The sequence below is a fragment of the Astatotilapia calliptera genome, chromosome 23, assembly GCF_964374335.1.
Source record: "Astatotilapia calliptera chromosome 23, fAstCal68.1, whole genome shotgun sequence".
In the NCBI taxonomy this organism is placed as follows: domain Eukaryota; kingdom Metazoa; phylum Chordata; class Actinopteri; order Cichliformes; family Cichlidae; genus Astatotilapia; species Astatotilapia calliptera.
In genome coordinates this window covers 25,368,505-25,388,399 of record NC_137443.1, presented here as the reverse complement: position 1 = coordinate 25,388,399, position 19,895 = coordinate 25,368,505, and the positions used below count along the sequence as shown (strand labels likewise).

The 19,895-nt window shown below is 41.7% G+C and overlaps 1 protein-coding gene and 1 long non-coding RNA gene across 4 annotated transcripts in view; one reads left to right on the top strand and one right to left on the bottom strand.

Annotated features, from left to right (window-relative positions):
* ptprnb (protein tyrosine phosphatase receptor type Nb) overlaps positions 1-19,895 on the top strand; it is a 56,529-nt gene that overhangs the window by 4,640 nt on the left and 31,994 nt on the right. For all 3 annotated transcript variants that reach the window (XM_080297018.1, XM_026158534.2, XM_026158533.2), the window contains exon 2: positions 16,891-16,941. In XM_080297018.1, the coding sequence (XP_080153144.1) occupies positions 16,891-16,941 (51 nt within the window). The remainder of the gene's footprint in view (positions 1-16,890; positions 16,942-19,895) is intronic.
* Positions 4,470-5,761, bottom strand: LOC145424124 (uncharacterized). The gene is made up of 2 exons (XR_013905093.1): positions 5,268-5,761; positions 4,470-4,708 (listed from the first exon to the last, which is right to left on the bottom strand). It is a non-coding gene; the product is annotated as an uncharacterized LOC145424124 (long non-coding RNA).

Below are 19,895 nucleotides of genomic sequence, written 5' to 3'. Positions count from 1 at the left end.
AATATTTTATATTTGTGAGTGTGAGACAGCACCCATTATCTGCTGCTAATGGTATGTGCCATATTCATTAGTGATGGACGGGTGGAGGTTGACAGGTAGATTAGGGCTTCATCTGTGGTAATGCAGGCGTGGGTGTTGTTTTTAGATTTACTGGTCAATCTGCGCTCCTACCATAACCAATGGTCACGAGCTCTGAGTGGTGACTATGGATACAAATGATTGTGGCTGAAATGAGCTCCCTCCATAGGCTCACCGGGTTTTCCCTTATGTAGCAGGGTGAAGAGCTCAGGCTGCTCCTTTGCTACTTGTGTCAGAATCAGTCAGTGTAGGTGGTTCTGGGATTTATTTATAATGCCTCTTGGGAGCCTCCTTTTGGAGGTTTTCCAGGCACAGCTCAGACCTCGATGAGGAGATTATATATCTCACCTTGTCTGAGAATACCCCAAGACCCCTTAGGAGGAAGTGGAAGGTGTTGCTGAAAACAAAAATGCCTGGAATAGCAGCTTAGCCTGCTGCCACCACGATCCAACTTTGAATAGGTCGGGATGGATGATGTAAAGTTCCAATCTTGCTTCCTGTGCTTCTCATTTAAGAACCACTCAAAAACCTGCCAATTAAGCTGCTTTACCCTGTGTGCAGTCACTGCAAATCGCCTTGCAACCCGCCTCCACTCCAGTGCCTGCTTTTCGTGTTGTCTCTGACTTAATCATTGTCATATCTGTCGTCACTGATGTCGACAACTGGGAAACTCAATAGGACCAGAGAAATGATGGACACCCCTAAAAGATAGACAGATGTCCATAAATTGGCTCCAAACAAAAACAAGTCCTTGAAATGTGCTCTTGTAGGAGCATTTTGGGGTTCCTGAGCTCAGGCCTCTTTGTGTCTGATCACAAACGAATAACAACCGAAAGCTTCATTCAAACATTTTCAAAACTAGTGCTGGAGTATGTGGGTCAGGTAGACGCTGAACCGTAAATAAAATCTGTACATAAAGCAGCTTTAAAAGCAGCTCATTCTGACAGTTATGACTCATAACCAACCCCTCCGTCAGCTCCATCTGCTTGCTGTAATTACAACAGCTCGCCGTTTGTTTGATGCACTAAACACGACGCAGTGTTTGAGCACCGCGGGCAGAGAGCAGCACAGAATGTTAAACCTTTCTCATCTCACCGTCCGCAGGCTTATTTATCTTCTCATAATCCAGGAAAAGGACATCATGCAGTTTGACTCATGACACATACCCCTGCAGAGATCCTAAATGCTGTGTGATGTTCCTGAAGGGATCTGTTGAGTTGATGGATTTATGTTGTGGTTTTATAGATTTTTCTAAAAAGTTTGTAGACAACGATGAGCGGTGCTGTGCATGGATGCAATGAGCTATGATTTAAATGTAAATTTCGTTGTTAGTGACTCTTTCTTCAGTTAGAAAAGAAAACGTAATGTGTATGTTATAGCATGCGTGTATTAACTGGCACCTTCTCAACTCAAGGGATTAACCAATGTTGTGTCTACACATAACAGACCATTTAAATTGTATCTTTAGACTCTTTGTTAATAGCAGCCTGTCAAAAAAAAGTAATTTGTTCCCATTTCCTAGTTTGACATAAGATGGTATTTTTGCACCGACAATCTGATTCCCAAAGAGCTATTAGCTGAAAACCTGGCATATATCAGCATGGTGAGCAATGTGTCCTTAGAAAACAACTGTTCACTGAAGCATCATCAGAAATGGTCTCAGTGGAAGGGCGACTGTCAGGAAGCTTTCTTATGGAAAGGAAACAGGAAGAAAAGGCTGAGGTATGAAAATTACACAAGAACTGGACTGAAAAATCAGTGGAAACAAGTCTGATGGGGTGATGAATCCAAGTTTGAGATTTGACATTTTGATCCATCGTCTGGAAAGCATCTGATTGTCAACAGCTTCATCTTTCAGCCTGACAATGATCCTAAACACTGCCAGTGCAGTAAAATCATCCCTGGATAGAAAAACACACAGTGGAACTCAATCAGTCATGGATTGGCCTCCCCAGAGCCTGGACTTCAACATTATTACAAAGGTACTCTGTATGAAAATAAACATGATGATAGATTTTTCACTCTACTTCCATTTTGTTAGTAATTTAAAAAAGTAAACAATGGCAGTTATTTTAGCTCTGTAGCTTCGTAACTGTAACAAAAAAGGGTATTTTTGTAATGAAAAAGTACCGGATAATCATAAATATACTCCTGCATGTCACATGTGGTAAAGGTTTTAATTATTTACACCTAATTATAAAGCTTCGGTGTCCCCCCAGAACAGCTGTAGGAGGTAGCTTGGGAGTGGCATCTCTGTTTACACAGTTAGCCCCATGATCCAGATCTGAATAAGCAGCAGACGATGGATGGATGGATGGTATTAAATGTACTTCTATCCGATTGTTCAGTCTGACGTCACTAGCCGTGTCTGGGTCTAAACTCCGCTGCAGGTCCATATATCAAACGATCACTATGTCATTACTGAGAGTTGAAAAACTGTCTAAAGTCTTTCATCTTTAATAAAATGATCAGCGTTCTGCTCTACCAGGTGTAACAATTGAGTTTAACATCCAGGCATCCATGAAAACGGAATTTATGACATTTAACGGAGTTAGAAGTTAGCAGGGAGTTAGCTCGCTAGCTTCTATCTAAATACAATATAGCATGTCCTGACTGCGGGGTTTTGGAAACAAACTAAAACGTACATCTCTGCTATCACTTCCAGCATAAATGAAGACAGAAAACTAAACAGCAGTGACGTTTGTAGGGTTACTGAAGTTGGGCTAGCTGGTATATAATGATGTGCTACGTGACCGCTAGCGACACAGCTATGTTAGCATAATATAAACAAGCTAACTGTTTTTCCACTCGATAAAAGTTAACGTGAGTGTTCTCGGTGGTCAGAAACAAATGTAATCGCATGGCAGGATGCTGTAAAAGGACCAAACTTTAGCCAGGAGAACAACTGAGATAATCCATCCACAATACGAGGTTAGTCATTCATATACTGCTGCATGGGCTGGGCTGTAGTTACATCCTAAGGTTTTAAAAACTGAGCTTAAATAAATAAATGATTAATGGTAATAAAAGCCGAGGGAGGTCAACAGGGATCACTGACTGTTTTAGGAGCTTTTCGAGATCAAATAGAAGAAAATACATAACATTAAACATGTTAACAACACAAAAGCCATATTAAACGCAGACTACTTTAGACCCGGAAGTAGGATTCGTCGCGTCATCACTGAACAACCGGATATGCATTTGACAGACAAGAGGTTCAAACAGTTAGAAGAAAACTGTGCATTGCACAAACAAGAGAAGAAATAAAATAGCAAAGACACTGAATGTTTTCAGAGACACTGCTGGAATTATAGTTTGCAGACTTAAAGTCAGAGTTACTGTGGCTGCACCACCCAAATTAGGCAGAGAGAGGAAGTTATCACTGGCAGATCACTACAAAACTACAAGAAATACTACAAAAAAAAACTTTCAATTGGACTCTGTGGCAGCAGGTTTCAGTTCATACAGTAAGGTGCTCACTACATGCTGAAGATCTCTATGTCTTCCTGTTAAAAGGTAGTTTTTTCTTCCCAGTCTCGTCAAGTGCTTGCTCATAGAAGGTCATCTGATTGTTGGGGTTTTCACTCTAATATTATAGGGTCTTTAACTTACAATATAAAGTGTGTTGAGGTGACTGCTGTTGTGATTTGGTGCTACATGAATAAAACTGAATAGAAGTGAACTATCTGGATAAGCCAGTGAAGTGTTGCAATAGCTTTGTGTGTCTCTGCAGTATATTGGAAAGAGGAAGAACGAAGAGCTTTCCCTCTGCAGTGAAGCATGGTGCTGGCTCAGTGCCACTTTGCTCCTGTCATGTAGCACCCAACATGAGCTTCTGGAAGAAAACATCACACCATCAGGGCTCAAGCTTGAGTGTCGATTTACCCCAAGCTTACCTTGATATCCATCAAGACCTGGTTGCAGATGAAGCCCTGGAATATTGTGTCTACTGTGGAGGCATGACTTACATCTTGCATAGAAAGTCTCTGGTTTGGATTTGAAGAAGGATGTGACAGAACTGGAAGCCTTTTCCAATGAGGAATGGTCTGAAATTCCTAGGGAACACTGCCAATAGATGTTCTGGCAACCCAGCATGTTTGGAGCAGGTTGAAGCTCAGCAAAGGATTAATAACACTTGTCAATTCGGTTGAAGCAGTTTTGTGGCTGCAGTATTCAGTAAAAGTATCATGTTCAATTTGGGAAAAAACACCCTTTTAATATTGGTTTAATAAAGACATTTAAACCACTCTTAGGTAATTGGATTCATACAAACAGCTCAATTATTGTAATTTATACCAATAAAGCTAATATGCAGTAGGGGTTGAATAATTTTTCTTCCAACTATATGAGCCAGATTTTGTTTCACACACCCTGCTTGTAAGAAGGAGGCATTTTTCTGCTTGTTTTCACTGGATTTTATTCAAACTGTCAGTAAATCTTTCCTTTAAAATGCGGCGCCGCGAGCTCCAGTCAGAGTGATCAGTGCGAGCCGGTGTAAAAGTTCACAGGTCGACGGAGCCAAGAAGGGTCTCAACCTGGCTTCCACTGCTGCCGGTAAGCAGCAGCCCTCAGGTTTGCTCTGCTTCATCCAGGCTGACTCATTCCACCTTAAATATCCCACCCCGTCAGCCTGCAGAGCAGAGGACGAGTTCACACTCACACCGCAGCGGCCACAAATGCCAGAAGCTCCATTATGAAAACGACACTGAATTCATCCAGTCTGACAGCCGGCTAATGGACGATAAAAGCAAAGTATGGACACTCTGATGATGACGATGGTGATGAGAGGCTGGAGTTCAGTAGATCCACAGCCTTTCATATGAAGCCGCATTTTTGTGTTGATTTTTCTAATTACTGCTGCTTTGAAATTAGTATTATTACTGCGATTTATCTGTGACAAAGTGGCTAGGACAGAATTCATTTGCCATTTGTCACTTGTGTATATTGTTATTCTGTGTTCTGTTATTTTACAGTCAGCCATAATGCTTTAATTTAGACAGTGCTGGTGTAACTTCTCTTAACACACAATATCCCGGGTTTTGTTTGTGGTAGCAGTAGTTACATTCTTTACATCCATGCATGTGTTTTAAAGCAAACACTACTAACCATCAGATCATCTGAATTTTCTTTTGTTTACAGGCACATGTCTAGTAAATTATGTTTCTTTATGTTGCTTTGGTTATACTTACCATGGTGTCCATGTTGTGCATTCAGGTCCTGTATGTGAGACGGGTGTATGGGAAGGGCCGCCCACTACTTCCTGTTTATATAGGGTCATGAGGTCAATGATTGGATCACTGGGTGTAACCAAATGGAGGGTTTTTCATTTTGTATAGTATTGTTTGTTTTCTTTAAAGTAGCCTTTTGAGTTATATTGTATGCAGTGTTTTACTTTACAAACCATTTAGTTGAGTAAATGAGTTTGTCAGTTTCATGCATGACTTTATTCCTGTTCTTTGTTTAGAATTGTATTATTTGGTTTGACCTATTTTGTTCAATGGTAGGGGCTAACGAGGTCAGGTGTGGGCAAAGTCTTGTATAAAGCCAGTGGGATTTTTGCATGCCTGATTGATTGTTTTATGGTAAAAGGGAGATGCTAGCAATAAAGTATGCTTAAAAAGAACTTCAATTGTCTGCTAATGCTATTTACTTATCACCTTCCTTGCTGCTTAAGTTATGCTACATCACACCCTCCATGATGAGCCATGTTCTCACCTTACACCTCCAGGAATGGTTAAATTTATAGTATGCTTATAGTATTTAGAGCATAATTTAGTAAAAGTCAAAGTCTTTAAGCTGAAGCTGAGATTTAAGTCCAATTTAAGTGAGTAAAATTTTAAGATAAATTCTGAATGGCTGTGTGAAGGCAGGCAGGAAAGGTGGACCCAAGAGCAGGACTCACGGAGGCACAGGTGAACTCAAAACCCTCGGCTTTATTTGGGATTGCAGACTGAACAAAGAACTAACTAGCCTGGAATGCAAATAAACTAGCAGGCAGGCAAACAGACCACACAGGGTGGTATGAGGATGAACAGACATTAACGACGCGACAGAAAACAAAGGAAACACAGGGCTTATATACACACACGGCAGTAATCAAGGGAATGGAAAACAGGAGGGAGACACAGCTGGGAGAGATTAGGGCTAACGAGACAGGGGAGCAAAGCCGGACACACTAACATAAGACACAATCCTTCAAAATAAAACAGGAAACAATAAACCACTAAACAAAGACGCAGACTGAGAGGCAGAATATAACACATGGCTCTCAAACAATACATGGGACCACAATTCCTTAAACACGGATAAACAGAAACATGAAACTCTAATCATCATCATCATCAATACAAGCGCTACAAGAGAATAAGAAAACAATCCATAATGAAAAAACACACCAAAACATAACTCAAAATTCTGGGTCAAACTGACCCAGAACCCTGACAGTACCCCCCCCCCCCCCCCCCCCCAAGGGCTGGCTCCAGACAGGACAACAACAAAAAGAAGAAATGTCACCAAACAGAAAACAAGGACGGACAGAGTCCAAAAACAAACTAAAACCCCCGATGGTCAAGAAAAACTAAACCCAACAAACAGTTCAGGGGGCCGACCCGTAGGCCGACAGCGCAGGAGGCCAAAACAGTTCAGTTCCGGAGGCCGACCGTGCGAAAGGCTGCGGCGGCAACGGGCAAGCAAACAGTTCTGGGGGCCGACCGTGCGGACGGCGGCGACGGGCAAACAGTTCAGGGGGCTGACCATGCGGACGGCAACGATGCAGACGAAGCCAATCCGGAGGTCTCCCGCGACGGTGATGACGTCCGGCTGGTGGCCCAGAAAGTGGCCAGCAATGCTGAGGTACTGGACGTACCTTGGTCGGCGGTGCAACAACTGCAGGGCCAGGTGAAGCTGAAGAAGCTGCTGCTGCAGGCGAAGCGGGTGATGAGGCTGCTGCAGCTGCGGGTGACGCTGCAGCTGCGGGTGACGCTGCAGCTGCAGGCGAGGGTGAAGCTGGACCAGGCGAGGCAGATGAAGCTGAAGCTGGACCAGGCGAGGATGAAGCTGCTGGTGGCTGGACGGGCTCCTTGGGCCCTCCAGCAGGTGCAGTCACAGGACCAGTAGGCACAGGGGCCCCTGGAACACACAGGGCAGAACCAGTAGGCGCACGGCTTCTGGCGCACCTGCTGACCTCTAGGCTCAGAAAGTGAACAGAGAGAGTCTTTCTCACTCACCACCGGCGGCTCAGAGGCTCTGGAATCCGGCTGAGGGGTGAAATGCTGGCGGCGTGTACGCCGCTTTCTCTTGGAGGCAGGAGTGGAGAGTGTAGAGGAGACCGGTAACAGCGGAGTGGTTGGGGCCAGCTCCTCATTCCCCGACCACATTGCTGCCAGCAAAGACGCAGGTGAGCGATAGTAGGAGCAGACCGGAGTCAGTAGATCATTCTGTGGCAGCGGCAAGGGATTGACATCCTGCTGTGGCGACCGCTGTGGCGTTGCAGACAGCTCCGCGTTCTGCTGCTGCGTCGCAGGGAGCTTACGCTGCTTCACAGTGAACTCCGTCCGCTGTTGCTGTTGCTGCTGCTGCTGAGGCCTTGGCATGGAGTACTGTGAGCGAGCAAAGGCTGCTAGCTCCTGAGCTTGAAGAACCTCCCAGGCTTCGTGCAACTCGTTCATTACACCCATAAATCCTTTAAGTTGGCAAAGATGGGGATTTCCCTCGAGGATTGCTCCAATAGCGTTTAATCCGATCGCCATTGCCTTAGTATCCTTCGTGTGGGAAATCCACTTTTTTAAGCCCATGATGCGGGTGAGATCGCTCTCCCGGGATGAGCCCGCTGGGTCCAGGTTATGGTCGCGTCGTTCTGTCATGGCTGTGTGAAGGCAGGCAGGAAAGGTGGACTCAAGAGCAGGACTCACAGAGGAACTGGTGAACTCAAAACCCTCAGCTTTATTGTGGGATTGCAGACTGAACAAAGAACTAACTAGCCTGGAATGCAAATAAACTAGCAAGCAGGCAAACAGACCACACAGGGTGATATGAGGATGAACAGCCGTTAACGACGCAACAGAAAACAAAGGAAACACAGGGCTTATATACACACGGCAGTAATCATCCATCCATCTTCATCCGCTTTATCCGAGGCCGGGTCACGGGGGCAGCAGCCTAAGCAAAGAGGCCCAGACCTCCCTCTCCCCAGCCACCTCCTCCAGCTTATCCGGGGGAATACCAGCCGAGAGATATAATCTCTCCAACGTGTCCTGGGTCTGCCCCGGGGCCTCCTCCCGGTGGGACATGCCTGGAACACCTCACCCAGGAGGCGCCCAGGGGGCATCCTTGTCAGATGCCCGAACCACCTCAGCTGGCTCCTTTCGATGTGGAGCAGCAGCTGCTCTACTCCGAGCCCCTCCCGGATGGCAGAACTTCTCACCCTATCTCTAAGGGAGAGGCCAGCCACCCTTCGGAGGAAGCTCATTTCTGCCGCTTGTATCTGCGATCTCATTCTTTCAGTCACTACCCACAGCTCGTGGCCATAGGTGAGGGTAGGGACGTAGATCGACCGGTGAATTGAGAGCTTCGCTTTTACACTCAGCTCCCTCTTCACCACGACGGACCGGTGCAGCGTCTGCATTACTGCAGCTGCAGCCCCAATCCGTCTGTCGATCTCCGGCTCCCTTCTCCCATCACTCGCGAACAAGACCCCGAGATACTTGAACTCCTCCACTTGGGGCAAGATCAAGGGAATGGAAAACAGGAGGGAGACACAGCTGGGAGAGATTAGGGCTAACGAGACAGGGGAGCAAAGCTGGACATACTAACATAAGACACAATCCTTCAAAATAAAACATGAAACAATAAACCACTAAACAAAGACGCAGACTGAGAGGCAGAATATAACACATGGCTCTCAAACAATACATGGGACCACAATTCCTTAAACACGGATAAACAGAAACATGAAACTCTAATCATCATCATCATCATCACCAATACAAGCGCTACAAGAGAATAAGAAAACAATCCATAATGAAAAAACACACCAAAACATAACAACTCAAAATACTGGGTCAAACTGACCCAGAACCGTGACACTGAATAGATTAAAGGAGAGAAGCGCCTGGGAAACTACGAAACGTACAAACCTGTTTCCAAAACAGTTGGGCTGCCGTGTAAATGTAAAAAAAAAACCCAAAATGCAGTGACTGAAAATCTCTTGAACCCATATTTTATTAACAATAGAACACAGAAAACTTTTAAAATGTATAATTTTAAGAAGAAAATTAGGACTTTTTAAAAAATTAAATGGCATCAATATATCTCATAAAGTTGGGACAGGGAAACAGCTGCTGGACTTTTGGGAGAGGAATGTTGTCCCATTCTTGTTTAATTGAGGATTCTAGCTGCTCAACAGTCCTAGGTCTCACTTTTTTTTTTTATTTCATGATGCTCCAAACATTCTCAGTTTATGCTGGACTGCAGGCAGGTCAATTCTACAGGGTGGGCCATTTATATGGATACACTATATAATAAAATGGGAATGGTTGGTGATATTAAAGTCCTGTTTGTGGCACATTAGTATATGTGAGGGGGCAAACTCCTCAAGATGGGTGGTGACCATGGTGGCCATTTAGAAGTCGGCCATCTTGGATACAACTTTTGTTTTTTCAATAGGAAGAGGGCCATGTGACACATCGAACTTATTGGTAATGTCACAAGAAAAACAATGGTGTGCTTGGTTTCAACGTAACTTTATTCTTTCATGAGTTATTTACAAGTTTCTCTTTGTTCACAGCCATTGACATGTCGAAGAGGTTAACACATGAGGAGCGGATCGAAATTGTGTTGATATCTGGTGAACGCAGTAACCGGGTCATTGCAGCAGATTTCAATGCAAGATACCCTACGAGACCACCCATCTCCCATGCTACAGTTAGCAAACTGCTTGCTAAGAAACTGGTTCAGTGTTGGATTTGCCAAAATGCGGACGCAAGAAAACTGTCACTAATGAAGAAACATCAGTGGCTGTCCTAGCTTCATTCAACAAGAGTCCACAGCGTAGCACTCGTCGCATGTCACTGGAGAGTGGCATTAGTCGAACATCCCTTCGGCAGATATTAGCCATTCACAAATGGCAACCTTACAAACTCCAGCTGCTGCAGCATCTCAACGAGGATGACCCAGATCGGCGCACAGAATCTGCAGAATGGGCAAAACAAAAATTGGAACAGGACCCTCAGTTCATGCAGAAGATTTTGTTCAGTGATGAGGCAAACTTTTATGTGAATGGTGAAGTTAACAAACAAAACCACCGCTATTGGTCTGACACTAACCCACATTGGATGGATCCCTCCAAGACTGTTGGAACAACAAAAGTGATGGTTTGGTGTGGTATATTGGGTACAACGATAGTGGGTCCATTCTTCATCAATGGAAACCTCAAGGCCACTGGATATTTGAAATTGCTACACGATGATGTGTTTCCCTCTTTATGCACTGAAGCTGGCACGTTCCCTGAGTTTTTCCAGCAAGATGGAGCACCACCACATTATGGGTGCCAGGTCCGAGCATTCCTAGATGAACAGTTTCCTGGAAAGGGGATTGGTCATCGTGGGCCAGTTGAATGGCCCCCAAGGTCTCCCGATCTGACCCCCTTAGACTTTTATCTTTGGGGTCATCTGAAGGCATTTGTCTATGGTGTGAAGATACGAGATGTGCAGCACCTGAAACTACGGATACTGGATGCCTGTGCTGGCATTTCTCCTGCGGTGTTGCTATCAGTGTGTGAAGAGTGAAAGAAGAAGGTTGCATTGACAATCCAACACAATGGCCAGCACATTGAACACATTTTATAAGTGGTCAGAAACTTGTAAATAACTCATGAAAGAATAAAGTTACGTTGAAACCAAGCACACCATTGTTTTTCTTGTGACATTACCAATAAGTTTGATGTGTCACATGGCCCTCTTCCTATTGAAAAAACAAAAGTTGTATCCAAGATGGCCGACTTCTAAATGGCCACCATGGTCACCACCCATCTTGAGGAGTTTGCCCCCTCACATATACTAATGTGCCACAAACAGGACTTTAATATCACCAACCATTCCCATTTTATTACGGTGTATCCATATAAATGGCCCACCCTGTAGAAGGTTGCTAAGTATTGTCTTGGTGAGATATGTAAGACCTTCTCTAAAAAAGACATTGACTGGACGGGAACATATGTTTATACCTTTCAGCATTGATGGTGCCTTTCCAGATGTGCAAGCTGCTCCAAAATTTCCTGTTCCAAGATTTTTGTTTTTGTTTTGTTTGTTTTGGTGAACCTCTGCCTATCTTTACTTCTGAGAAACTCTGCCTCTCTAAGATGCTCTTTTTATACCCAATCATGTTACTGACAACTTTCCAGTTAATATTCTTGGGCAAGATACTAACCCCAAGTTGCTCTCCGATGCATCCATTGGTGTGTGAATGTTGGATAAGAAGCATTTGCGCATAGAAAAAAGTGCTTGTATGAATGGGCTAATGAGGCAAGTGAGTGCTTTGAGTGCTCAGTGGAGTAAAAAGGCACTATATAAGAACCAGTTTATAGAAAATCATCTGTTAGAGTTAATCTTCCTCACAGTTCTCCTGATTATAATCACCTTTATAAACTTTAGGTGTAGTTCAGTGTCAGTCAGTCAGAAATGAAGAAATAGGCCTCAGAGCTCAGAGGGGTAAATTCTTTGTCAGATCTCTTGTTCACAGGTGTGAATGCTTTGTTTTATTTTGCTTGAATCAATAAAGATCATTTTATGTCCAACAGAGATTAATGTCACCTTTCTAACATTTTGGGCCTTTTTTCTCAAACGAAGATGAGACATTGAGAAAAAACATTCATCCGGCAGTTAATCAGCATTGAATGGTTTGCTGAGATGCCCATCTACAGTGCAGTTTTCTAATAATCCAGGTCTTGTATTTCCTCAGTTTGTCATGGAATAAAGAGGGAACAAGCCTTACTTGGCCATGAAGCTTTTTACAAGTTGCTATGTCACTAGTTGCTATGCTTGCCATCAAAGATTGTTCATCCACCTGTTTTCCAAATAAGCGTCCTGCAGTTTTTCCACACTTGACTCTAGTTTAGCCTTCTGTTATATCACCTTATTCATCTGTCTGTTTTGTGCAGTGCTTTCAATTTGATTTGCATTTGTAATTAAACTTGGCTCCACCCTTCTGATTCCAGGCAGGAGATGCTGCTGAACGGGCCATGGGTGGGGCTCAACTCTCACTGCTTAACCTACAAGGAGTACACGTTTTTTAAGCCATATGAAACAGCAGTAGTACAAATAAAAAAGGAGATGAAAAACAAAAGAATCGATCGATCTTTTTTTCCCTCTTTGGTTTATTGTGCCACTGATGAAGTCCACAGAGATGATGCGTCAGTGAAAGGGAGAGAGCGATGGCTGAGCCACAGAGCGAGCTAGAAAGTGATCGAGATGAAACAGAGAACTAAGAAATTTCTGCTTCTAATAAAAAAGAAACAGATTGGCCGTAAGCGAGCAGAATAAAATAGATGGAGGCGAGATATTACCTAGTGCCTGTTTCTATAAACAGAAACACAAGTAAGACATTTTTCTAAAGTCACCTGTGTAAAAACAGCGATCACTGTATCAGAAGAGTCAGCTGAATACTATTCATTGCAGGTGTTGGGGGAAAACTCTGTAAAAGACCCAGGAGAAATAAAGACACAATGAGACAAAGTTACTTTCTTTATCAAACGTGTACACGGGTGAGCTGCTAAGAACAACTCACCCCATGCACAGTGGCTTGGTAATTTTTATAGGAAAGACAGTGAGAACAGGATAAGAAAATAATAAACAGATAAAATAAAACAACTCCATATATGGTGCTAGTCTCGTCAGCAGAGAGCTAGGGAAGATAAAACAATCTAAAACAATATGTCCCAGAAACAAGATGTGTTTGCTGGGAAAGTCTAAAAAGATAATTCTAAACTAATCTAACCATAGGCAGAGGGCAGACAAAAGGCATCTTTGTACATTTAAAAGAAGGTAAAGAAACATAGAATCATTTTTCCTGTAACAGCAGGAAAAACACAAATAGTGCTGTGGCTCTACCCATCAGGATTTGTGCTGTCTGTAGTGTTAGCTGTCTTTTGTTTATTGCCTGTTTTACTATAAATGGCTATTTTCTTGCTTGTTTTCTATAAGGTTTACCTCTGGGGCTACCCACCATCACCTGAGAGGAATTACTTTCATTTTGTCTCATTTCCCTCCTGTTTTTCAGTCTATGCTGTATAGACCATCATGCCTTCCTTTTTACTCTTATCAAGATAATTGTTGAAGCTCCTCTTGTTTATTTGGATTTATCATTTTTATCTTATTTATTCCAGTATTTCTATTTATGCTTTCCTTTTGGCCTTTAATTTCAGCCCAATAAAAGGCTTGTTTTTTGTTCAAGTTTGTCTTCATGTCGGCCTTCTCCACACATAACGTTTTAGGCACACATGACATAACATAATTTCATGGATATTTCACCTCACTTTAGTTTTATTTAAACAGTACCAGCTCACAGCAAGAGTCATCTCAAAATGCTCTGTACTTTGGAGTAAAGAACCTACAATAACACAGACAAAACCCCAACAATCAGACGATCCCATACGAGCAACGAATAAGACCATACGAATGAATAAGACCATATGAATATGGTCTTATTCATTATGAATATTATTCAATATTCATTATTATTCAATATTCAATATTGAATTCAATATTCAGTCAATATTATTCAATATTATACTTATTCAATATGAATAAGACCATACGAGAAACAGTTGGCGACAGTGGGGAGAAAGAACTCTTATATACTGTACTCCCATGTATGTTTGCACATGTTTCAATAAAATGCAGTACCTATTTCCTGTTTTCCTAACAAATAAATGAGGGGTGGCTCAAGACTTTTCCAGAGCACAGTAAGACACAAGAAAATCTACTGTAAAAACACGTTTTAAGATTGTATGTAGTATTGACTAAGGCAATGGTGATTATGATTTTTGCCGTAACCAAGAAGTTTTAGTGCTGTGTTTCTTCCTACCGCAGCTTTAAGTGGATGGAGGCTTTTGCAGTGTTGAGTGTCTCTAACCTTCACTGTAATTATTAACCTGCTGGCTACTTAGCATCTAGAGCGTTACCAGCAATTCGCGAGCAAAGTCAATCCAGACTTTGTAGTACTACAAATTTTCAGTTCGGTAGGAGTATTTTATGGTTAACTCATTGTCTGTGTATTCAGCTAATGATAATAGAGCATGTCTTTTTTTAAAAAGAATAGTATTACCTGTGTATTTGAAACAAAACCTCAACAAGCAAAAATAATGTTGTGAAATAAGCATCAACAAATCATTTGTAAAAAAATAAATAAAGAGGATTTTCTGATGCACGAAAGCTAAAAAACATCCCCTCTTTTAAAAAGTTTGACTTACTTTGAAAGTTCATTTATTTATCTTTTTAATACTTCCATATCAATGATGGCAATCAGCCACCCATTCTGGATGATTAATTCATAGTTTAATTTATTCTCTTGTTCTGGTTTCTCCTCTGTGTGGATTTCTTATTCTTCTCTCATTTTAAGCTGATTTGATTTTTGATTTTTGTTGTTGTTGTTATTGTTGTTGTTTTTTACTAAATTTAATTTCCTCACATGAAACTAAACAAACTGGTCAGGGTGGAGATTTTTGACAGTGCATCCATCACTCTGCTCATTACAGACTTAATTACACTGAAATTCCTTCTTATTAGCCAGCAACGTCGCATTTCAGAGGCGCTGATTGAGTGACTGAAATCTTCATGAAACAGTCGAAAGGAGGTTATGGATGGATGAATGGATGGATGGGTGTGTGGGTGGTGGAGAAAGGACAAAGCAGAGATTAGTCATCAGTGTGGAGTTTGGTCAGAGGGGTGGCGAACAGATGGATGGACGGATGGAGATCTCTCCGCTCTATGTTTAGCCCTGTGTCAGATTTCTGCTTTAATGGAGATTCCCTCTGTGATATCTGCTGCAGAGGTGGCTTGTTTGTGTCGTCATGTAGTCAATACTCAGGCGGACTTTGTATAGATTAAAGGTGAAGCAGAAGAAAAGCCTTGGGATTTAAGAAAATAGCAAAATAACACTGACATTTACCTAAAGGGTCCTTTTGCACAGTTTCATTGTCGCTTTCCTGCTGTGTGATACTGACATCCTCCTTATAGATGGTATTTTTTTTTGTTTCCTCCGGCATTGGCCTCAAGTCGTAGCAAAAACAGAAATACCACAGTGGGCAGTCGTCTTCTCTGCTAGATGCAAAAACACTCCCACCAGGAAACACCAGAAGCTTGAAACACAAAAAAAGAAAATAAGTAGTTCAACAACACCAGAAAAGATTGATGTTATTTGATGCTGTTATCTGTAGAAATATATATGGCGTGGGCTCACAAAGTGGCTTGCAGATGTGCATTTGTATGTGCAGCTTTGGTTGTTTGCCATTTATTGGAACGATGTATTAAAGCAGCAGTAGCCGGTGTGACTGGGCCTCCTACTGCATGCATGTCTAAGGAGGCTGAGATCTGCACACATCATAACTCGCAAAAATTTCTTATTGGTTTCAAAACTTATTTGCTATTTTTTTATATTAATCACAGTTTACAATATAAACATAGCACTGTAAAAAATTAACCTCAAAACTTGCAACTGAGACTTTTATCTCAGCAGTAAAATGTTTGATGAAGCCATAGATCAAGGGAGAAGTTTGCCCATTTTCTTACAGGCTTTTTCTTTAATCACACCACATGAGTCGCCCCCTGCTGGACATTAGGAAGAATGTAGCTTTAAGGCTGTGGCTTAAGCCATTTGTATTTACAACTCAATGCAGTCTACTGATGCTGACAAAATATGAGTTAAAAATGAAGGTTAAATGTTTAATTTGTGAGCACTGAACAAAAAAACAAAAAGCCTATATGAAAGAAGCAATTGCAGAAGCTTTGCCGCTAATCTACCCGACCTCTAATGACAATTAGGTCACAAACTTTTTGGGCTGATGGAAAATAACTCTGCTATTCTTATCTGAACCGACCCACGTGCCATACCCTGTTCTAAGGCTTTGTGTTTATCAGAGCTGCTGCAAACGTCTGTGGGATTTTGAATGCCGTTTCTGACATTGGAAGTTTCATTTTGTCACTCGAGAGCTGAGAAAGCTATTAAAGTCTGAATTTTTATTTGTCCTGACAGCTCAGACGGTGGAAGCTAAGTTGGTGGGCACGCAGGCAGTACGCTGCATGACAATGTGCATTTTCTCAAGTTATAAATGGGTACTGTATAGAGGATTATATAAATCCTTAATGAATATCCAACTCAAACACATAAATAAACAGAGCAGAGCGAGTAGCTTCACGTCTGCAGCTGTTTACTGCCTCGCAACAGATTAAGCCCGGGAAAAGGTCAACTGTAACGTACACACATGCACACAGATCCATCCGGACTCTTAGCAACACAATATTGATGTCCAACACAATGTAGCTCTCTGTCCCAGGGGGTTTCCCTGCCTCATTTCTGGCTCTGTTTGAGTCCTGCAATTAAAAAGAAAAAAAAAAGAGTTTTACAGAAACGCAAATGAGTTCATGTTTGTCTTTTTGCTTGTAGTGTGACAAACTGGAACTGATAACCCTATTTAAGGGTTCTTAAAGTCTTGAAACAGCCATCAAAGGTTAGGAAAACGTGAAGAACTGACAGAAATAGTCAGTTTTATAGGCTGGTTGTCTTTGAATTCTTATGCATCTTCTAAATTTGTGTCTGCAGGTTGCTTGTTTGAGAAGAAGCTGTGTCCCAGAGATCAGCTGTGCAATGATGGTGAGTATCAGCTCTTTAATCCAAGTTCATACAACACCTTACACCCGTTAGATCAGTTACTGTTCTGTTCAATTCTTTTTATTTATATAGCGCCAAATCACAACAGCAGTTGCCTCAAGGTGCTTTATATTCATATAAATGGAGTTTCATAGGTTTTGCAGCTCTTTGGTTCAAAAGGGTTTATCACAAAAGTCTGGACGATGTGGAGTTGGGGCAAAATTTCACTGCAATATCTCATCATCTTCAAGCTGGGCTGGAAAATGCAGAAGTACCAAAAAACTGCAGGTCCTCTAACAGCCACTTGAGGCCACCACCTAAAGTGAGTCAACCCCCATAGACCCCCATGTTAAATTGTCCAACTTTACAGGAAACAGGTTTGGATACATTCTTTCTTCATAGCAACATTGCACTGGGTGATTTTTTTAAAAGATTACTTATAATCCTCCACTTTGAATTTTATTAAGGCTTAAAGTCACTCTTTGATTGACAGGTGAGTGTTGACACAGGCGGCTGTAGCTTCTCGCTGTCTGCTTGTTGATACAGACGGTCCAAAATCTCTGTGCTGCTGTTTTGGTGAGTGAAATGGTAGAATTTTATTGATCTGTATTTAGAGCAATGCTGAGGCACGGCCACTGATAGATCCAGAAGAACCTACTGGAGACATTATATATACATACTGTCTTGTGTGGAAGTGGCAAGAGTTCCTGGGGAGCGTGGAACACCTGCTCACCTTCAGATAAGATAATGGATGAACATGTCGCACCAATTAGCTGTTATCTGTGTCCAAGCATTGTATCAATATAGTCTATGAATCCAGCTCACTAACCAAGTTAATTAGCCTTCACTGATAACTTAGCACTCCATGCTCTCTGGTGGCCAGAACACTAACTTTGACTCTTTGAGAAACCAACAGGTGATGAAATCTTTTACTTATATCAGGTCACTGTATTTCCAGTTGTTATCCCATAAATCAAAACTGTGCAACATTATGAAGAAGTAACAAACTCGTTCTCTTATACGTAAAAGATTGATTTCAGGTCAAAGCTGCTGTTCTGCAGTTTGAGATTCATATTTCTATTTACGGTGCTGTGTTTTCACTTTCAGCACTTTCACTTTATCTTAATGTAGAGTATTATTGTACTTCCACTTTCAACATGAATACTGTGAATACTAAATAAGTTCCTTTACTTTAAACTCAGACACTACAAATTTAAAACTACAAACCCAGTCTTGTTTTAGTTAAAAATGAAGCTAGACTGTTTCAGCTTGTAGGTCTTAATGTTTTCATCGTTTCAAAGTTTTTAAATTCTTAATACATAACTTGACCCGCGAAGGCTGCTGTTATTTTGCATTGCATTCTGGGTCGCTGATGTAAACTGGTGGCATTTCAAAGCTACGCTCACAGATCTGCTATTTCTTGGGGACGGGAGTTTACATGCATCCATGAACATAATCAGTGATCCATGGTCGCCTACACGGTATTGAAAGTCCAACTTTAAGTCATCAGATACAATCCTATTAAAGGAACATTTTGGATACTATAAATACTGCTACTAATAAAAAGAATAAAAAGAATACTTAGAGTATTAAATTGTTAATAAACAATCAGAATATTCCCTAAAGTACATCATTAATTTTTGTAATGAAACTCAGATAAAAGGCATGTTTACCAGGACAAACCATCGTGGCAGTGGCCAGTCTATATTTATTTATTTATTTTCATAATTCTTTTTAATTCTTCTGCTTGGGTTACCTGACCCTTTAAACATCCAGTTTTTTCCACGAGTTAAATTAGAGCTCAAACTTCCTCCTCAGTAGGGAGCTCATATTTACGATAACCTGAATGCAGCTTAATGGGAATAGTAAATTGAGTGAAAGTGAGTGATCCCAGCAGGCTCCCGTTACCGCGGCACGCTTCAGGAAGCTCTGGCACGTCCCCTGTCCATCACGCAGCCTGGAGCCCATCAGATGTCACGCCTTTGACGGCTCTGCTTATAATCGCTCGCTGGGTTTCCTGTTTCCTCCATGCCTTTTCAAACGTTTTGAGGTTGTCATTACGAGAGCAGGCACACGGGCGTGCACCTGAAAGGGGCGCCTGCATTATTGATGGCATGTTACCCCTTCCTCCCTGAGGATGTTTTGTTCCTTGTTTTTACCTTGAGGTGGAACATGCCGTGCCAAACATTTGATGAATCCAAGAACGAGGCTTTGTGAGAACACACAGCTCGTTTTCTCAGCCTGGCACATCTGAACTGAATATTCACGTAATTGAAATAATTTCAAGACCTTTGGGGGGAAAAAAGAACAAATCTGATGGATTTAAACATGTTTAAAGTTATTCTAGACTGCTTAATGATTTTCATTTTTTATGTCCTTCAACATTTGCAGTTTGGAATAATGATTACGAATCAATTTGCTACCAAACTTCATTCAAAAATCCTCTCATTTTGTGTGTCTGACCATTTGTAGTCTTACAACATTAAGATTCATCAAAAATGTAGGAGTCTTCAAAAAAAAACACCCACTTTGAAGGTCCTTTTTTTGAAGATGTAATTATTTCAGCCTGTGTCATCATGTATAAGAGGAAAACACCCAGACTGCATTTTAAAAACAGCCCATTTTATGTGCTTAAGCATCTGTAAACACACATTTCCAGACTTCATGAAGATGCACAAAATTATTTCTGAATACATCAAAAGTGACTCACCCCAGTGGTTTCATTTTGGTGCTTTTTCTTGTGAAGATGCATAAAATAGTTAAAAATGAACAAAATAACCCATTTGGTGTGTCTTTATTAAACACCTACAGTTTGTGTTCACCATCTGGAGGGTTTGAATAAAACAGGTTTAGCTCCATTCTGAGGTAAAAGGATTGCAGAAGGCATCTGTAATCTGTGCAGAAATGGCCAGACTGAATTTTGCACACTGCCCATTTTGTGTGCTTTCCATCACATA